The following is a 20208-nucleotide window of genomic DNA, read 5'->3' on the forward strand; positions in this document are numbered from 1 at the left end:
GTCGTCAGGTAGCGTCCGTTCGGCTCAGGGATGAGAGCCGAGCCACGGAGTGAGTCCCTGGAACGTCTCCTGGCCGCAAGCCCGACAGTCACAGAAAACATCCCTCTGCTCCCTTCAAGCAGTCGTTGTCCCCAAATGTATTCCATGGAACCCTCCTCCTACCTCCTGGTGGCTACCCACCCCTCTCTTCCCCTTGCCAAACCTCTTATCTTGGGTTTAAATTTCAGGTGGAGAGAAGGACGGGGGCGGGGGGGGGGGTTGGAGTGGTTCTGCACCGGTGACCAACTACAAGGAGGCGGCGGGGGGGGGGGGGGGGGTAGCCTTATCTCAGCCCACTGGCATGAAGGTCTCACGGACACGATATGTACACGTTTGACCGTCTTTGCGTCAGACACGTCATCTGAGATATGGAAGAACTGGCACTGGAGGACAAGTTAATTACAGATTAAGGTGAGGAAAGAACATGCACACCCCCCCCCCCCAAAGGTCTCGTGGCTCTGGACCGAGTCCAACTCTGGAGGAGATAAGATGACCTGGACAATGGATCCATTGTCATGTGATTAGGGCGGGATGCAATTCCCACACAGATGAAGGGGAGGTGGGTAAGTGTTTGTATAGGTGTGTATGTTTGGTTGAGGATGGGGGGGGGGGGTCCAGGTGAATTCCACAAGTCACCCACAAAAGAGCCCTTTCTAGTGCCAAAGCCGAGGGAAGGCCAGTCCGCAGCCTTTCAATTGTTCCTTGTCTCAGTCAACCGACTTGTTTGTTCCCCTCTGAGAGCCTGTCCTTGGATGATAACGCCCCCCAAAAAGGTACATGGTAGGCAGGGATGTCTGGTTTAAGTGGCTTTGTTGGCAGTTCTGAGTTGAGTTGTCGACTTCCGGAACGTTTGCAGACTGTCCTACCTTCCGGCAAACACAAAATGGAACAGTGCAGATTTACCAGGTCACATTGAATTGAAAAAGAAAAATCGGCGGTAACTCCCAGAGCAATGGGTGCGGTCCCCTTAGGGCGAGACCAGATTAGAAGGGCCTACAGTAGAAGATGAACCTCGGTTGAGCCAAATAAGCCCAGATGCAAGCGATCAGATTGAGTCTAAAAATATGTGCGGTGCCGCAGCGCCAGACACCTTTTTGCGTCAAGTAGGTCAATGCACATTAAAGGTTGCGTGCCGTTGAGGCAGGCAGCTGCACATGGGCCTCTAGCCCAAAAATGATGTGCAGGGAGATCTTGATGGGAAGGGGCGTAACACCTAAAGTGGCCTTAAATTTTAGGCAAGCAAAAGGTGCTTTTCCTAGCACAGAGACCACAAAAAAAAAAAAAAAAAAAACATGTCTGAAAGTTAAATTTTTATTTCACAACCATATCAAAGCTTTATTTATCACACTAAATCTAAAAAAAAAAAAAAAAAAATCAATAGGGCATTTACAATCAAAGACAGCGCTGGAATTTTGCAATACAAAAGAGTTAAACAGGTCGGCCATTTTAAAGCTTCTCACATCACGACAGTTAAAGCGCAGCGAGCAGAGCTGCGCCACAGGAACATTGTCACGACAAGGCGCCTCCAACAACCAACGTTGATATCCCAGGCAGTCTTTAACGATGGCAGTCTAAAACGACCCCATGCAATAGTGGAAGAAAGGGACAGACAGCACAGAAGGGGGGGGGGGGGGGGGCAATCGAGGTGCATCCGAGGCCGGTAACTACAACTGCAGTGTTTTTTTGGGGGGGGGTGGGGCCGAGTCCACAGCAGCCTCAACACTGCCTCCCCTCCCCCAAAGCCACTTCAAGGAGAGGGCTGCACACCAATGCACCTGCAGGACTTGCGCCTGGAACACGGAAGCCCCGTCCGTCCATCCAGCCGCAGTGACTACCCAGTCCCGGGGGAGGGTCAGTATTTGGGGAGGAGCAGGAATCCAAGTAGCAGCAGGGCAGGGAGCACCAGGGCACTGGCGTCGCATCGCATGCACCCTCCCTTGGGCGAGTCGGTGAGGGATGTGGTAAGGGTGGAGGCGGCAGTCACGGTGGTGGCGCTGGAATAGCCCACAGTCCCGTTCACAGGCGGGTCGGTCGTGTTATATGCCAGGGCCTGATTTACATGAAAAAAAAGTTTTAATGACACTTAAATCTCTAGTAATGAAAATATGACATTTCTGTTGATACGGTTGATTTTCTAAACTACCGTCAACATTAAAAAGGTTCATGATGAACATCGCAGTCCCATCGAATGAGTCTAGGGACTTTCACGTGGTACACCAACAAGTCGGCCTCCTGGTGTTAAGGTGGCACCGCACAGTTCAGATTGTAAGGAAAGTGAGATAAATCAATTCATTTATGTACACTTACTCATTATGTGCTACATAGCGGTCAAACGCACAGATTCCAAGACCTGCATTATATATCAGTTGCCCTTTCCAGTGAATTGCCGGGCGGACACATAAAACAGTTAATGTCATGAACTTATTGTAGAGTTTGATAAAACTAGTAGTGCCCAAACACGAATCCAGAACAGCTGCTCCATTTTAAGCGAGGAGCATCAGAAGCATTTTTCCGGGCGACTTTTTTTTTTTTTTTTTTAAGTTACTTAACCGTTCAGACTTTTCCCCCCCAAGTCACCGAAAGAAACAGAATGAAATATACAAAATGAAAATGTGGACGGAACGATCCGCTCACACAAGAAATCATATTGAATAAGTCAAAATAAGTAAGTATAGAGCCCACTTCGTTAAAAAAAAACAACAAAAAAAAAAAACCCCACTAACTTCTGAAGCGAACGGCACACTGAACAATCCAGAATTTTGGGAAAAGCGCCTTTGGGAAATAAGAGGAAAAAAAAAAAAAATCACCTGTGACGACAGAAGCAGCGCAAGGAGGACTGCGGCGCACACGGAGCTCATCGTGTTCATGTCTGTTCCCGTTTCTCAGCGGAGCGCGAAGGACGAGCGCACCTCCCGCAGCTGCACGCTTATATAGAGGAACGGTGCGTGACGTCACACATTAGGCGCTCCCGTGACCGCCTCTCCTAAAAAAAAAAAAAAAAAAAAAAAAGCCACCCGTTGTTGCACTTTAAACGAAACCGATACGTTCAAATAAAATACAATAAAAAAAAAAAAATAACGTTGTAATTGTATGGATTTATTATGATTGCTACTGTACCAGAAAAAAAAAAAAAAAAAAAAAAAGTTGTTAAAAGGTGCAAAAACGAACAGCTTTGACCAATTATTGACGCGGGCCTTGGACAACTTCAAAGAAGCTTTACGTTCCCCCGAAAACAAATACATGAGCAAATGAAATGAATAAAAAAAGAAGAAGAATAAGTTCCACCTCACGGTACCTTCGGATCACTTGACTTCACGGATTCCTTTTTTGGGAAGTTCTCTCGATCTCTCGATTTTCGCGCACCGACAGGGACACCGGACGAGTGCGACCCCCCCCCCCCCCACCGCCCAGTCGTTCGTGTTTCTATGTTTATGAATGCCTTTATTCGGTTAATATACATGTATCTTTTTTTGGGGGGGGGGGTTGTTAAGACAATTGAGCTTTTTTTATGCCAATGCACTACAACGGACCCTCACCGAGACAAACACGTGGTACATGAATACGTACTCGGCAGAATGAACTGATTCTTCAATCGAAGTCATTCGAACCGCTTTTCGCTCTGAGCAATGACAGAAAGGAACGGCGACACCCAGTGGCGACATTGTGCAATTAACGAGTGGTAAGATATTGTCCCTCTCCCCTTGCCGTAGTCCGTCTCGGCCCAGTACTTCCGGGACAGCGGAGAGGTCGTCTTGCTCCGAGCTGTCCGCCGGGGCTCAGCTGGTCCCTAGTAAACAGCCCTCGAGTTTCGGGCGGACGGACGCGGCCACCCCGCCTATCCATGCTGCTTTTCCGGGTCTCGGCTGTGAGCCGGAACGTAGCGAGATGGGGGTCCGGTGCCCTCCGGACAGGCGCGCAGCCGCTCCACCCTGCGCTCCCCTTCAGCTACGGCCGCCGTCGGAGCTACAGCTCGGGCGAGGGCAGCGCTCAGTCCGCGGAAGCCGAGCCGACGCAGGGACAGTACCGAGACAGCGTGCTGGTCCCCCAGACCGACTTCCCCATGAAGCTGACCGGACAAAAGCTGCTGGACCGGGAGCTGGAAATCCAGAAGGTGTGTGTGTGTGTGTGTGTGTGTGTGTGTGTGTGTGTGTGTGTGTGTGTGTGTGTGTGTGTGTGTGTGTGTGTGTGTGTGTGTGTGTGTGTGACTTTACTTGTTTACTTTACGGTCACCGAATTCTCGATTTAGAAGAGGACCAGAAACATGCGTCCTCACTGTGTATGTGTGTGTATGTGTGTGTGTGTGTGTGTGTGTGTGTGTGTGTATATATATATATATATATATATATATATATATATATATATATACACGTGTGTGTGTGTGTGTGTGTGTGTGTGTGTGTGTGTTTTGAATTAGTGTAACACAGAGCAACGAACCCCGACCCAGCTAGGGGCCCCTTGAAGACATTCCAGGGGGTCCTCAGCAAAATTATCAATAGTTAAACTTCACCATTATTGGGTTTACAAAACGTCAGCGCCATTTAAAAAAAAAAAAAAAAAAAAAAAAACAAACAAAAAAAAAAAAAAAGTACCGTAATCGCAGTTTCGATCCTAGTTTCACCGTTGTCTCCCTAACTATAGTATCGACGAGTATGGTAAGCCTCAATCATATCCAACAATAAAAATACCTGCAGATTGAGGTCCCGGCTACAAAATATTATCAGATGGGGTCAGTAATGTGTCGCTCGTTGTCTCCCATCGAACCACCGGGTCCATGCAGACGTGTGGCTTCGCTGAGCTCTACTCGTGGCAGAGGGAGCGGAAGGCGAAGAAGGAGTTCTGCCTCCACGACGGACCCCCGTACGCCAACGGAGACCCCCACGTTGGCCACGCTCTCAACAAGGTACCTTCCAGACTGCGTGTTCTGATTTGTTGAGGTTTTGTTTTGCAAACTGGAACACTTCAGAGAGTTCCAAATGTAGGGGGCAGCATACTGAAACCTTTTTTGGATTTTCCCCGATTCCGTCAGGACGCAGGGAACGGACATTAACAGGAAATCCTCAGATTGTAGGCATCGCAGGAAAAAGGGTTTGGGTTAGGGCTAGTTGGCCTTCATGGCCTTTAACTTGATTGTTTTTATTTGGGTTTATTCAGATCCTGAAGGACATCCGCAACCGCTTTGAGATGCTGAGGGGGCGGCAGGTCCACTACATCCCGGGCTGGGACTGCCACGGCCTGCCCATCGAGCTCAAGGCGCTCGGGGAGCTGGGCACCGCCGGCCTCAGCCCCCTACAGATCCGACAGAAAGGTGACCCTTGCCTAAGTCTTCTAATAATATGGCCTGGGGAAGCCCCAACACAGTTGGCTAATTTGAGTCATCTCTCCGTGTGCCACCCTCCAGCACGGGAGTTTGCGGAAGCGGCCATCGCCCGCCAGAGGGCCGCCTTCCAGCGTTGGGGCGTCATGGCCGACTGGGACAAATGCTACTACACGTTTGACGGTGCCTACGAAGCCGCACAGCTCAATGTCTTCCAGGAAATGCACAGAAAGGTAGTGTATAACGTGGTTCTGACCGGGTCCTTGAGGCGCTTCAAGTCCTTGAGTTTCGTCCTCGGAAATTTGAAGTACCGGAAATACCTTGAAAATTGCCCCTTTTGGTGCAGGAGCACTTGAAAAAAAGTGCTTGAAAGTCCTTGACTTTCACTGTGATGTCAGAATGAATGCTGCTTTGGCCGCTGCGTGGGTCTACTTTAAGTGTGTGACTGTGTGGTCCTGGTTCCGTTAGGGGCTGATCTACCAGGACTTCAAGCCCGTCTTCTGGTCTCCGTCCTCCAGGTAGCTAGTCCACTCCTTCAGAAGGATTCCCTTTGGCTTCTTGTTTCGTCTTCTCACCGTGTTAATACTCTGTGGTGTCTCTCTAGAACCGCCCTGGCAGAAGCAGAGTTGGAGTACAACCCGCAGCACGTCAGCAGAGCCATCTACGCCACCTTCCCCCTTGCCACGCTGCCTCCCAAGATGACAGCAGAAGCCGGTGAGTCGACTCGACGTGTGTGTGTGTGTATGTGTGTGATGTGTGTGATGATGTGTGATGATGTGTTGTTGCCTGTCTCCCCCGCAGACCTGGCCGGTGTCTCCGTGCTGGTTTGGACGACCCAGCCATGGACCATCCCTGCCAACCAGGCTGTGTGCTACATGCCCAATGCTCAGTGAGTAGCAATTTAAGATCCTTACCTTCGGGTGTGTGTGTGTGTGTGTGTGTGTGTAGGTCAGTTATATGAAGTTATGGTGAAATTAAATCTTTTACGCCTTGTTATGAAGTGGCTGTTTCTTTTTGTGTAATCTGATTATGAATCTTCAACACACTGACCCGGCCAAGCAATTATTAAGTATTTAGGTTCATTTAAAAAATTGGGTGTTGGGCAGAATGTCACGATTCGATTTCCATAAAAACGCTCACAATACAGTTTTATATCGTTTTGTTTTTTTTTATATAGAGATTTTATACAGAATGGAAACCACTACCAACTTTTCAGTTTTACCATTTCACATGCTTTACACAAATATTTAATAAAGAAATATTAGTTATATAGAAATGCACAAAACAGAAATGCAATATTTCAATTAATTTAGCTATATTCCAAATTTCAAAATTAGGTATTTAGAAATTGAAACAATAGCATTGTATTCTATCAGAATATTTTTTTTTGTTGTATTTTTTTCTTTTTTCTTTTAAACCTAGCTCAATTCAAAAAGAACAACAATATTATTATAATTCCTGTGATATTTCTACTGTGCACTTGCCTGTTGATATATTTGGGCTAACGCTCTGGTTTTGGGTCGTAGGTACTCCGTGGTGAAGCGGGCCGACTCCTCCCAGCTGCTGCTCGTGGCGTCAGAGCGCTGCGCCGCCCTGGAAGCGCTGCTGGGAACGCAACTGGAGAGCAAGGGCAGCTTCATTGGTGAGACTGGAGCTTCTTATACCTTCATATCATATACACACACTGAACTGCATGAACACACATTTTTCATGTTTGTCTTTTATTATTTGGTTTTATTTTTATCCTTTATTGTAAATTTTTAGGTTATTGTATTCTTTATTGTTAATGATTAGGTTTGTTTCATTGTTTATTCTTAATTTTAGCTTGATTTTATATTGCAACATTCTTTTTGTGTTTATTTTTCGTTTTATTTTTGTCTATTTTCATCATTAGGTTTATTGAGTATTTCAAAAATATTTATCCATCTATCCATCCATCCCAGGCTCGGCTCTGGAGGGTGGGATCTGCAGACATCCCACGATCCCAGACAAGGAGGTTCCTCTGCTGCCCGCCAACCACGTGACCATGGCCAAGGGGACGGGGCTGGTGCACACAGCGCCGGCCCACGGCATGGAGGACTACAGCGTGGCTTCTCACTACAAACTGTCCCTGGTACGAAGATAAGATAATAATTAAATAATAATTTCATTTAATTTACGTTACAATAGTGCAACAGAAAAACATATAAAAATTTGATACCAAATAAGACACTTAAGCCTGATCGATATAGCGGTTTGGCCGATACATAACGGCCGTCATCATTTGACTTTTTTGACCACATCAGGATCATCAGTAATGCAGCCAATGTGTCCCGACTGGCAGTTTGTTTACTTTCGTAAATGTTAAGTCCAGAGGAAGTTTATTTGGGATTTATTTTTCTTTATGTTGAGGCATTGTGAATATGTTATGAAATGAAGTGGAATAGTGCTCAACACGGTAGTTGTGTGTGTGTCTGTGTGTGTCTGTGTGTGTCTGTGTGTGTGTGTGTCTGTGTCCCCGTGTCCCAGGAGTGCATGGTCGACCAGGAGGGAAGGTTCACTGAGCTGGCAGGACCCGAGCTCAACACTTTGTCTGTGATGGACGAGGGCACGGATAAAGGTAGAGGCGTTATCTTTAAAGAATCTGTCATATATATACTGGATGTGTACTAGGGCTGCACCATGTTGGAAAAAATTTGACATTGCAATGTATTTTTTTCTGCTACATATACTGTGTATATATATATTGCGATATGAAAAAAATGCTGCACTGCGACAACATAAGGTGAGCGAGTCAGAAGCGCGACTGAAATATGCAAAGGCTGGGAAGAGATGAGCAGAGTAGAAGTGCACGTGTCTTATCGAGTCCACGGTTCTTGGAAATTTAGAACCGGTTCCAACTTGGACCAGTCTTGATACCCAACTCTATTAAGAACAAGAACTTTTGAATGTGAGTATGTTATGTTATATCAGACAGACTCCTCTTGTAGATTAGTCATGGAAAATGAGAATCGGGCAAATTTTCCTTTTGTATCATCAGCAAAAAAAAGTTTGAGCACGACACGTTTGAGTTCATTTGTCGTACTTGACGTCACATGTCCTGCCATGTGACTAATGCGCATGCGCACATGGCGATGACGATGCTGAAAGGAAATATCGTGCAGCGCTACTATGCACGATATACACAATGGTGATGGATAATTAAATCTCCTCAAAGAGGGATTTCATTTCCATAGCTTGTACAGCGTCACAAGCGCACACGGTTCACCAGCTTGTCGAGTCATTTTATCCCACGGCTCTGTGGGACGCTCGATTCTGATTGGTCAATCAGTGGTCAGTTATTTCTAAATAATGACCACTGATCGGTTGATAATGGTCGTTGTCCCGGGGGCCACTTCGCCTCCTGGTTTCACGGTTCTCGTTTCACGCCACCTACATGCTAATGCTAACACTAGATAGTAGGGCCACCTTGTGGCTCCTCATTGAAATGGACGAATTGAAGAGATGAATGTGTATGTGTCCAATTTGACATTAATAACATTAAAAAGGTTTGTCGTTTTGTTTTTTTCCCTGTAGAACAAATCTTTTCCCACGTTGTTGCAGTGTTAGCTGCATTGTTGTGGAACAATTTTTCAATGCAGAATCTCATTTCAATATACATTTTACATTTAAATCAATATTCGGCCTCAATGTATTGTTTTATGTATTGTAAGTAGCCGAGTAATAACTCAGAATGTACAGCCAGCCGGTTGTTTTTGCTAAATATACCCCTGATCGACCTTTCGGAAATTATTGTGCAATAATGACCGGCTGGCTGCACATGACACCTTACTTATATTATCTTGACGGTCAGCGCTTGTTAGTTTCGGACATTTTCCATGTCTTGGCTGCTGTTCCTTTCATGTTTGGGTTTGCGTGTGCATGTGTCTGCTCCTACTGTTTTTCAGTCGCTTGTGTTGTTGTATGTCAATGTGTGTAACTGTGTGTGTGTGTGTGTGTGTGTGTGTGTGTGTGTGTGTGTGTGTGTGTGTGTGTGTGTGTGTGTGTGTGTGTGTGTGTGTGTGTGTGTGCGCGTGTGTGCGTGTGTGCGTGCGTGTGCAGTGATCTCCATGCTGAAGGCGGGCGGGGCGCTGGTGCGGGAGGAGGCGTGTGTGCACAGCTACCCGTACGACTGGCGCAGCATGCAGCCCGTCCTGATCCGCCCCAGCCGGCAGTGGTTCATCAACACAGCCTCGCTCAAGGACAAGGCCAAGGTAGGAAACCTCTCCAAACTGCCGTCCTGGTGGCGGTGGTGTGTACAGGGGATGCCACGGTACACGGTATGATACCCAACCGTTCGGTACGCCCCCTACAATACGCACACGTGAACCGCAGTATTACGGTATCACAGTATAGAAGTCCGCCGGACGCGTTGGCGTGAGAGCTGCTTCCTGTTGAATCGAGATTTTTTCTGTCTTTTGAAATCTATGAGATACTGACAGGGTGTGTGTGTGTGTGTGTGTGTGTGTGTGTGTGTGTGTGTGTTTTGCGCCCACCCAGGACGTGCTGCAGAAGGTGCGCGTGCTGCCGGAGTCGGCGCGTGGCAGCCTGCTGGCCATGCTGGACAGACGGACGTACTGGTGCATCTCCAGGCAGCGCAGCTGGGGCGTCCCCATCCCCGTCTTCTACCACAAGGACAGCGGGGAGGCGCTCGTCAACAAGTAGGAGCTGAACGCCACACAGGGCCGAACAGATCCAAATGGGTCCCGGTGTGGAGATAGGGCACTTATACGGTGGCTCGGTAGTCTTGAAGTTTGAAGTATCTCTAAAAGGCAAATCAACAGCGCAGAGGAAAAAAAAAAAAAAAAGTTTCTTCAAAAGAATATATATTATAGTATCATAATATCACCCTTGGAAGTGATGTAAATGATTCAAGTCTAACTCAGACTATTTTACTGATTTTAAAATAAAAAATAAGGCTAAACAAATGCACCCGCACATATTTTTTAGAGCCATTTCAATTTTTGACACAGTAACATACAAGGGTTAAATAAAGGTGGGAAAAAAAAATATATATATATAACAAAATACATAAGTTTATAATGATTAAACTCTATTAAGGATACAATAACAAGCCCTAACTGCAATAGAGAAAAAAAAATATATTAAATATTTATTACAAATAAAAAAGGAAAATAGGTCTGAGGATCCTGTTTTTTGTAATGCGAATTCTGAAATGAATCCCCAACGCGCTGGCCTCTGAACTCCCTCTGGCTCGGCCCTCCAGACACACGGTGTCCCACATCTCCAAGCTGTTCAAGGAGAAGGGCAGCGACTGCTGGTGGGAGCTTCCTGTCGAGTCCCTGCTGCCGCCCGACGTTCTGAAAAAGGTCTGTTCACCTTTTTGTTTTTTGTTTTTTTTCTCCAAACCCCGGTGTTTATTGTGAACCCCGTTGCGTCTCTCTCTCTTTCTCTCTCTCTCTCTCTGTCCAGTCCAAAGCCGGTCCGGCGACGGACTACGTCAGGGGCGAGGACGTGCTGGACATCTGGTTCGACAGCGGTGCGTCGTGGGCGGCGGTGCTGGAAGGTAAACCCGGAATGAGCGATTTGGCAAAAATACTTAAAAACCTGGTGGAAAAACAACAAGAAAAAATCTGACTATATGGAATAAACTCTAAAAATGAACAATAAACAATAAACCTCTGTATTAACAATTTGCATTCTGACAGAAATGTGAAGTTGTGTGTTAATAGAGCGACGTGACCGCCGTGCTACCGAATTGATTGTTTTTTGGACCGGGGTGCGTGGCGAAAAACATGTAACTCTAAAAGTGAGTCCCATTAGAGGATGAGACGTCAACTCCCCAGAATCTACCGCAGCAGCTGTTTTGTTTATTTATTTATTTATTTTTTATTGTTTTAAAAACAGACTTTGAAACGGTGTCATAGCACGTCCAAGCAGCTTCCCGCCTTTTTTATTTATTTATTTATTTTTAATCCTTAAAAGTCACTTCAGGTTGATAAACTGAAGTCAAAAGGCAGATGCCATAATGTCAAGAGTCGACCTTTTTTCAGTTTCCAAGTCTGAAATCCGTCTTTGTTGCATAGATTTCCAAAGTAGAAGGATTTTATGAGACAGGAAGTTGTGTTTTGTAGTTTGTTTGAATGTGAAATGGATCTAGTAGTAGATATACAGTACCTGCATTTGACACAGTATTTGAGGAGGGTCAAGGGAGAGAAACCCGTTCATGACACAACAAGGTTTTCTTCGGAGCTTTATTCTCTGAAGTAATTAAATTATCCAGTGTGTTGAGCTTAGTAGGGGTACTACTACAGGTATTTCAATCCTGTTAAATACCTGGATTAGTGTTGTTTTGGGTGAGGCTTCTTAGACGGCGCAAAGCGTGAGTGTGAGTGGTCGTCCAAGGACATTGGATTATTTCAGGGCGCATTTTAGTTTTGTTTATTTTACCGAGTGTTTTCAACCACAAAGTGTTTTTTGTCATTTGCTGAACTCTGGTGGTTTTAAGTCCAATGAAAAGAGGGGAGGGGGGGGGGGGGTGTCGTTTTCATGTTGCGATTACAGATTTGTTTAGACGTTTTATGACTTTTAAGAAAAGAAAGAAGAAACATACCCTACATAAGTACCCGAATGCAAACCCAAGCACCCGGTTTACGTACCGCAAACGCAAGAACAAATGAAACACTCCTACGCTCCTGTGGCGGTAGTAGCACCGGCCTCCACCGGGGGGGCAGTAGAGGACAAACCCGATCTTGTTCGCAGCGCGACAAGGCTCCCCCCTCCTAGCTCAAATACGTGGTTGCCGTGCCACGTGTTTCAGCTAGGGGGAGCCCTAGCGACCAACATCCCTTGAGGTGGAGCCGCGTTCAGAACCCAGGTTTCGCGTACTTGCGCGGGGGTTTTTTTTCGGGGCCCTAAGACCCGTGTGTGTGCTGTTCCCGGTTTCAGAGGAAGAGGAGGGCGGGGACGCGGAGGAGCCGGAGTCTCGTCTGAGCTGGCTCCCCTCTCCGCTACGCAAATCCCTGGTCCCAGGTCGTCGACCCCACCATCTTTTCCTTCTCCTCATCTCCTCTGTCTTTGCACCCCGGGCCTCTCCAGGTCACTGTGGGTGTCTCCGCTCCACCCCTTGCTACCTTTTCGCTCTTAAATGTCCCACGTCCATTCCCCAATTTCTCAAGGGCCCCGATCGGTCCGAAAAAACCCTGGATTCCAGCCGATCGGATTTAACCCTTAATTTGCATGAACACGCCCAGGGGGACGGGGGTGGGACGAGTTTTCCTGTCACTCTCAGCCTGGAGGCTAACTCAGCTTGGCCGTTTGAGGAAAAATCCCAATTTTATGTTTTTTACCTCGCCCTGAACGATGCGGGACCTTCTCAACTCCTTTGCATGCAGGATTTGGTTCTGGCAGAGCACCTTGACTTTAGACACACCTCGTTTCTTTCTTTTTTTTTTCTTCCCCCAGGATTGAAACGTACGCCTCGCACCGCTCTGTTTCCTGTCGTTTCCGTGTCGGGGGGGCGGGGGGGGGGGGGGATCTGGAAGCAAAACAGACCTGTTCTGCCTGTGGCACATTTGCTTGTCAAACATCGACGTCTGCTCACCAGCCTCCCTCGCTGTTGTCTGTCACCCTATGAAGGGATTGTTTATGGGTTTCTCAAAGGGTTTCTCCTTTTTGAGACTAACCGTGGCTGAAAGGCTTTCTGGCCTCTTAAAAACGCCTCTAACCTCAGGCTTTGGTTGAGCCTCTTCTCAGGCTTCCCCTTCCTCTCTGGGCAAAGTCTCGCCCGCTGACACCGACACTAATACCTTCTTGCGGTTTTGAAGTGACCCCCGTTCCCCCTATTTCCTCATCTCGACCTTTTTTTTTTTTTTTTTTTTTTTAACCTCCCCACCCCCATTGCCCTGCAGACTCGGACCCCATGGCCGATGTGTACTTGGAGGGGAAGGACCAGATCGGCGGCTGGTTCCAGTCGTCGCTGCTCACCAGCGTCGCCGTCCGGAACAAAGCACCGTACAAGTCAGTAACCTCCCCCCCCCAATAGCTTACTGACTTGTACCTTTTTCCTGAAGTTGTTTCTGTGTTTGTAGCACGCTGCCTACTTGATCGTATCACTCCATGCAACAGCTGTATCCTCAGGCCATATTATGTATATAAGCTGAAGTGCACACCTGTAGGTCGCTGGTGGTCCACGGCTTTGCCATCAGCGAGCAAGGAGAGAAGATGTCTAAGTCCGTGGGCAACGTGGTGGACCCCGACACCGTCATCAACGGAGCAGCGGTAGGAGAAGCTTTCGATGCCCCGTTTCTGTCGGGCGACGTCGGGGATGGCTCCGATGTCCGCCCGTTTCTTTGGCCCGTGACGTATTCTTCGCCCTCCGTCAACCCCTCCCGCAGGACCCCGGCACGCCGGCGTACGGAGCGGACGTGCTGCGCTGGTGGGTGGCCGAATCCAACGTCTTCTCCGAGGTCCAGATCGGCCCCGCGGCGCTGAACTCGGCCAGAGACGCTGTCGGCAAGGTAACTGGCAGAGGTGCACTGTGGGTAATGTGAGACTTTCGACTCTTCTGGTGATTTCAATGGGAAAACCCCGCGACAGAGAGCACTGTGACGTAGTGCCCTCTGTGGCGTCTACCTTCATAGGCTCTTTTATACCGTTTTCACACCAAATTTAAATCAAACCCGAGAAAAATAGCTGATTGACCCTATTGCCGGGAGAAATGTTGTTATCTTCTCTGGCGTTACGTTTGACATCATGAACGTGTCGGAAAAGGGGCGTGGTCATGGTTCCAGTGTGATAAACAACCCAACATTACGGTAGAAGCAGTGTGGCAGCGGCAGGGAGCAAAAAACGGCGGGGAGCGTGGGGGTTCTCCACTGTGGTCCCCACGGTGCGATCCCCACACTCACTGCCGGATGTTAGCGGGTGTTACCAAGTTCTTTTCTTGGAGTAGAGATGTGCTCTCCCCTTCTGGTAACTTTTACATTCACTTCCCTCGCTCTCTCTCCGCCCCCGCCCCCGCCAGGTGAGGAACACCCTAAGGTTCCTGCTGGGGAACCTTCAGGGGTTCGACCCCCGCACTCAGGCCGTCGACCCCAAACAGATGCACTACATCGACCAGTACATGCTGCACCAGCTCCGAGACTTCAGTATCAAGGTGTGCGTGTATTTTAGAAGTAATAACTGATATAAACTTATGTATTTGTCTTATTCCATTGAGTAAATAGTGTGTGTGTGTGTGTGTGTGTGTGTGTGTGTGTGTGTGTGTGTGTGTGTGTGTGTGTGTGTGTGTGTGTGTGTGTGTGTGTGTGTGTGTGTGTGTGTGTGTGTGTGTGTGTGTGTGTGTGTCCAGGTGACGGACGCCTACGGGGAGTTTGACGCGGGCCGAGTGATCCGCCTCCTCCAGGCCTTCATCACCAGGGACCTGTCCAGCTTCTACTTCAGCATCATCAAGGACAGGTACACAGCAATAACTACTAGTACTACTTCCTTTATTTTAATTTGGGGGTTCATTTTTATTGATTATTTATCATTAGGTTCCTTATATATTGCACTTTTTTTTTTCTAGATAATCTTCTAGTTCTAGCAGCACTCTGCAACTTGTTGACTTTAAAATAAGAGCTTCAGAATCATTTTGGTGGTACACTGACCCTATAATATGGAGAATGGCACCTCTTTCATTCTTACTCACCCGCCTCAACGCCTGTTCTTTCACTATGTAACTTCTGTTTTCGGGTACGAAACCACGAGAAAAGTGTGTTACGCTTTAAGGCACCACGTCACTTCCTTGATGTTTGGCTCCGGTAATTACCGCTTTTTTTTTTTTTTTTTGCCTGGTAAAATTTATTAAAAAAAAAAAAAAAAGATAAATTACAAACTTGCCGTCAAAATGTCCAGCGAGCCGATCTGGCCGAGCACATGCGGCACCTACACCGGTAGCAGGGGGCCCATCCCCACGGAGCCGTGCACCGAGTGTTCGCTGAAGCGGTGAGGTCCGTGCAAGGGGCGGAGTCACCTAGGTGTCCATTATGTCTGTGTTTTGTAAGACTGGTATTGAAACGTGACCAATTGGGTTCAAATTTGTCCGGTAAAATAAATTATTTCCGGAAAACGGACCGAGTTCTACGACAGTGGTGTGAAAAGGCAATTTGACTCAGAAACTGCACGGGCGCCAAATCCCAAATGCCAAAAGTCACGTAGTGCCGCTTTTATTCTTTGGTTTGCCGTAGATCATTTTTGACAAATATTTATTGTTTGTTTGGTTTAATTTCTGTTTATATTGATTATGTATTGTTTATCTTTTTAGGTTTATTATACACTGCCATTTTTTTTTTATTTCTTTTTAGGATTATCATTGATTTTTTTTTTTATATTAATACTAGGTTTATTGTGTACTGTTAAATGTGTATAGTTTTTTTTCCAGGTTTATGTTTAATTGTTTATTGTTGCTTTGTTGTATATTGCCATATGTCTTGTTTATTGTAGATTTCTTCAGCCTTTTTTGATTGTTGGTATGTGTTTTTATAAGTTTTATTGTATATTTTCTAGTTTTTCTATTTTTAGTAAACATTTTAATTGACCTCTCTTATTAACCTCCCTACCCAGACTGTACTGTGAGCCAGAAAACTCCCTGGCTCGCCGCTCGTGTCAGACGGTCCTGGAGGAAGTTCTGGACGGCCTGACGCGCTCGGTCGCCCCCGTTCTGCCGCACCTGGCGGAGGAGGTCCACGCACACGCCCCCGGGCACGACGGTGCGCCTGCCGGGGGGGCGTGGTGTTTGCATCAAATTTGCTTGAAATTGACTCACATGCAAAACAGGCCTTCGCCAAGTCACTCCGTATCACCAAAGTCTTACGGCTGTTTTTTTTTTTTTTTATTGTTTTGTGTGTGTGTGTGTGTGTGTGTGTGTGTGTGTGTGTGTGTGTGTGTGTGTGTGTGTGTGTGTGTGTGTGTGTGTGTGTGTGTGTGTGTGTGTGTGTGTGTGTGTGTGTGTGTTTCCGTCCGTCCGCCACCAGAGGGCGACACCCTGTTCCGCAGCGGCTGGATCAAGAGCAGCTCGGTGTGGCGGCGGCCGGGGCTGGAGGAGGCGGTGGAGGGGGCGTGCGCCATCAGGGACTCCTTCCTGTCGTCCATCCCCGGGAAGAACGCCGCGCAGTACGACCTCACCATCGCCATCGAGCCCGGCCTGCTGTTCGAGCTCATGGAGGTAACGAGGGAACGACGCCGCTGAAGAAAAGCCCAAAATGGGTCAGAGGCCACATGTGCATGAAGTGGAGCAGTGTCCAAAAGATCAAATCATGAAAATGAGATCTTGTGTTGCAAGATCCAGATTGCAAGGCTGTACTTATCCATATATTCCAGCAGAACAGCAGCTGTGTGGATATTGCCTGGTGTGACAGATTGAAAATGACGACATTGACATAGATGTTCTCAAGCTTTATCCGGCCCACGGCCTCATTTTGAGGCCCGAATAGGAACAAGGATGATCCAAGGTTGAGACTGTCCGATTGACATCGGAAACGATGAAACAACCTTTGTTCAGTCTTTCCAGGAGCAGCCCACCTCCACTTGCTCGCAGCTGACGGAGCTGATGATGGTGGCGCGGACCACCCTGACCAGCGCGCTGCCCAGGGACCTGCCCCCCGATACCCTGCTGGGGTCGGGCAACTTCCTCATCAACCTGGAGGGTGGGGGCCACACGCATGCTCGCGCCGGCTAAAATAACTCATCGGCTGAATTGGATATCGGTGACAAACTGTAGAACAGGCAATAATAAGAAGGGAAGAATGCCGCAATAATGGTGTCATCATCATGTAATAGCGGTGTAATATTACCAAAGATGAGAAGATGTCGGATGTCTCCATCTGAACACACCACGTTCATCTCCATCCCCATATTTGAAGGTGGTGGATAAGGTAGAAATATTGATGTACGTATTAATAAAAATGCAGTAATGTAGTACAACAGAAAATATAATGTAGTAATAATGATGTAAAATTATATAATCTAGTAATGTGGAATATTTTTATAAAGTGTAAAATTTCAAGAGTCAACCTTCATCCTCCCTCTCCATATTTTGAGGTCCCCGTAAAACAATAGATAAATATTTGTTCTCAGTTTGTCACACCACAGAAAAATGTGTTATTAACCACCCAGCCAAATTGGAATGTTTCAAAAAAACCTCCCACGTGTATAAACTTAGGTTTCAAAAGTGCGAGGGGGGGGGGGGGAATGAATTAATAACAAATAATAAGCAGTTCCCTCTGCTGTGACGCTGGGGGCGTGTCTGCTGAAACCACACCCCATCATGGGGGGCGGTGCAGCCTCCCTCAAGTGTCAAATACCACTAATCCATCACAGACATACAAATCCAAAACCAGAAAACCCATAATAGGCTGCTTTTCATCCTTTTGATTTTGTTCCGAAGTTAAAAATTGAACGTGAGGACACGGGATGTTTGTTGCGTGGCCGGACCCGGCACAGCTGGAGGAACCAGCTCGCTCCAAAGAGAAACAGTGAGCAACAGTTTAACAGTCAAACACTGAGTGGTAATAATAATAATAATAATAATAATAATGGCTTCTCACTTCAGGGTGAGTCAACATTTTTTGTAATGATCATCCAATAAAAATTAAGCAATTACATATTTTCAGAATAAGTCCTTAATGTGTTTTTTAATTTCATTATTTTAAGTTTTGAGGTTTTAATAGGTGTGGAGCGTCAAGACGCACGGCCTCGTTGCTCCGCCTCCCCGGGGTCCCCGCCACGTTTCTTAATCGTCCCGGTTTGCCGCTTCCTGTTTGGTGCTGCAGAGAGCGCAGCTGTTGGTTGTTGACAATGTTTACCTGATTGAACTTCACGCGAGCCAGGGACTAAAAACTTCTGATAATATTTAACATGTTTTATTTTCTTTAAGACCGGCATGTAGTAATTATGATGAAATAATCTGGTCGTAGTAATAAAGAAATAAAAACGCAATAATGTCATATAATGTAATGATGTGATAATCTGATATCGTAATAACAAGGTGCTAATACTAATATAATAACGTAAGTTGCAAAGGCTGCTCGCACTGTGTTAACCTCCACCCTCCGTCTCCATATTCTAAGGTGGTGTCATCCGCGAGGACAGCGCCTACAGCATAGCCGTGGCGCCCACCTCGGCCGCCCGGTGCCCGCGCTGCCGCCGCTACACGGCGGTGTCGCCGGACTGCCTGTGTCCCCGCTGCCAGGGGGTGGTGTCGGGCTGACGAGCCTCCTCTCCTGCCGCTGAAGGGGGGTTGACTTTCAGCGCGCAACTCTTCTTTCCCTTCCGTTGTGCCGCACGCTGCGGGAAGACAAGACGAGCACTTTTTCCCGACGGGTCGAGGGAATGGCCTCGTTTGTATTTATTTGGTACGGAAGGGATTGCCGGGATCATTTTTCTTTTTACGTGTCCCCCGGCGGCGGGAGAACTCATTGTGTGTCAAAAAATATTCCTAAACTCTGTTCTGGCCGTGCAACTGGACACTATCGGCGACGGCACAGGGGCCGCACGGCAGGGTTTTCCCATCAGCTCACGTCCAACCAAGTAATAACCCCACGGCACGCCTCTACACGTGGAGAAGAAAAAGAAGACTCCTGTCAATCACAAACATGTACAGTACAGCCGTGCTTATCAGGGGCCACGCATGGTGAAAAATAATTTGAATCGGATGTGACTGATTTACATCTTCACGGTCCAGTCAAAGGGACTAATTGTGACAGAATTAAATGAATTCACGCGAGAATTCAAGTGTCGTTCAGGAAGTCCTCACCGCGCGCTACACCGGGCGACGGAAGAGTCGGAAAATCGAAGGCATCGTTTAAAACGGGCGACGACTCGTCTTGAACCGAATCAAACCTTCTCACCTTTCACCACCAACGGAAGTTCTCACTTTATTCTGCTCTGCTCGGCTGCAATTGAATAAGATGAATTGGTGGAGCTTTGCAATGTTGATCCTGCAACAAGAGCTGCTTTGCTTGTTGTCTGTGGAATTTGAACACGCGCCGCGGCAAAGTGGTTGAAAACCACTGCTGCATTTCTTGAAGGTGTGGATGCAGATCCTCTGGAGAGGGCTCGACTCATTTCCTTAGCCACGTTCACCGTTTGGAAATGGACGTGAGCGGGACGACAAATGTATCCCAAGGCTTCTACCTGCTCCCCTTTGTCAGCGCAGGCGGTTGTATAATAATGTCACCTGTACTGGAATGATATCAAATAAAGGATTTGTGAAAAATCGATCAAATGAAGGATTTGTGAAAAATGCTACATGCGATGCAAACAGATGGGTACTCGATGGTAATCAGAAAAACAGAACGGGACGACCAAGATCCTTGAGAAGCAACAGACCTCTTTATTGTGTGTCCACTGAGCGATCATGAGTTCCAGAAGCGGAGGTGGTTTTATTTTGTTATTTTACAGGTGCAGCTAGTGTGACGCCACCTGCGTGTTTAAATAAAAATAACTATTTCCATTTCCTGTTGCCTAGTCTTCCAGAGCGGGGGCTGTGATATTATGATATGGCACATGGCGGCGTGGGAACCCCCCCCACAAGGGGTCGGCTGCGCTGTAAACAGGGGTTTGTGGATGTTGATGGAAAAACAATATATATATATTTTTTTGCAATGAAACGGACCGGCGCGCTCATTTCCATGGTAACCATCACCAAGATTCATCAACGCACGTCCTTCCCCCAACACCGAAGATAATACAAACACTGGTATTTTGTTTAACGTATGTTACAATATTTGAGCAAAAACAAACGCAAAAAATACAATGACAGCTGGAGTAAAAGCCTTTGAAAGCAAAGCTTCATATACTCTATCTAGACACATCTCCTCGCTTTATTTACAAAT

At 47.1% G+C, this 20208-nt stretch overlaps 1 protein-coding gene across 2 annotated transcripts; it reads left to right on the forward strand.

Annotated features, from left to right (window-relative positions):
- Window positions 1–3777: 3777 nt before the first annotated feature.
- iars2 (isoleucyl-tRNA synthetase 2, mitochondrial) lies at window positions 3778–19585 on the forward strand. Of its 2 annotated transcripts, XM_080012571.1 has the most exons (24): window positions 3778–4150; window positions 4817–4939; window positions 5191–5344; window positions 5438–5586; window positions 5822–5871; window positions 5958–6067; window positions 6155–6242; window positions 6880–6995; window positions 7297–7466; window positions 7862–7952; window positions 9434–9585; window positions 9872–10032; window positions 10599–10701; window positions 10805–10898; window positions 12281–12364; window positions 13243–13351; window positions 13510–13612; window positions 13729–13851; window positions 14358–14489; window positions 14685–14791; window positions 15938–16083; window positions 16348–16538; window positions 16875–17019; window positions 18442–19585. In XM_080012571.1, exons 1-24 carry the CDS (start codon window positions 3881–3883, stop codon window positions 18579–18581), a joined length of 3111 nt encoding a protein of 1036 aa, XP_079868697.1. In that variant the 5' UTR covers window positions 3778–3880; the 3' UTR covers window positions 18582–19585. The 2 variants fall into 2 exon arrangements, with proteins under 2 accessions (XP_079868697.1, XP_079868698.1); XM_080012572.1 differs by lacking the exon at window positions 12281–12364.
- Window positions 19586–20208: the final 623 nt, after the last annotated feature.

The sequence above is a fragment of the Zeus faber genome (genome assembly GCF_960531495.2).
Source record: "Zeus faber genome assembly, chromosome: 13".
NCBI classification, from domain to species: Eukaryota; Metazoa; Chordata; class Actinopteri; order Zeiformes; family Zeidae; genus Zeus; species Zeus faber.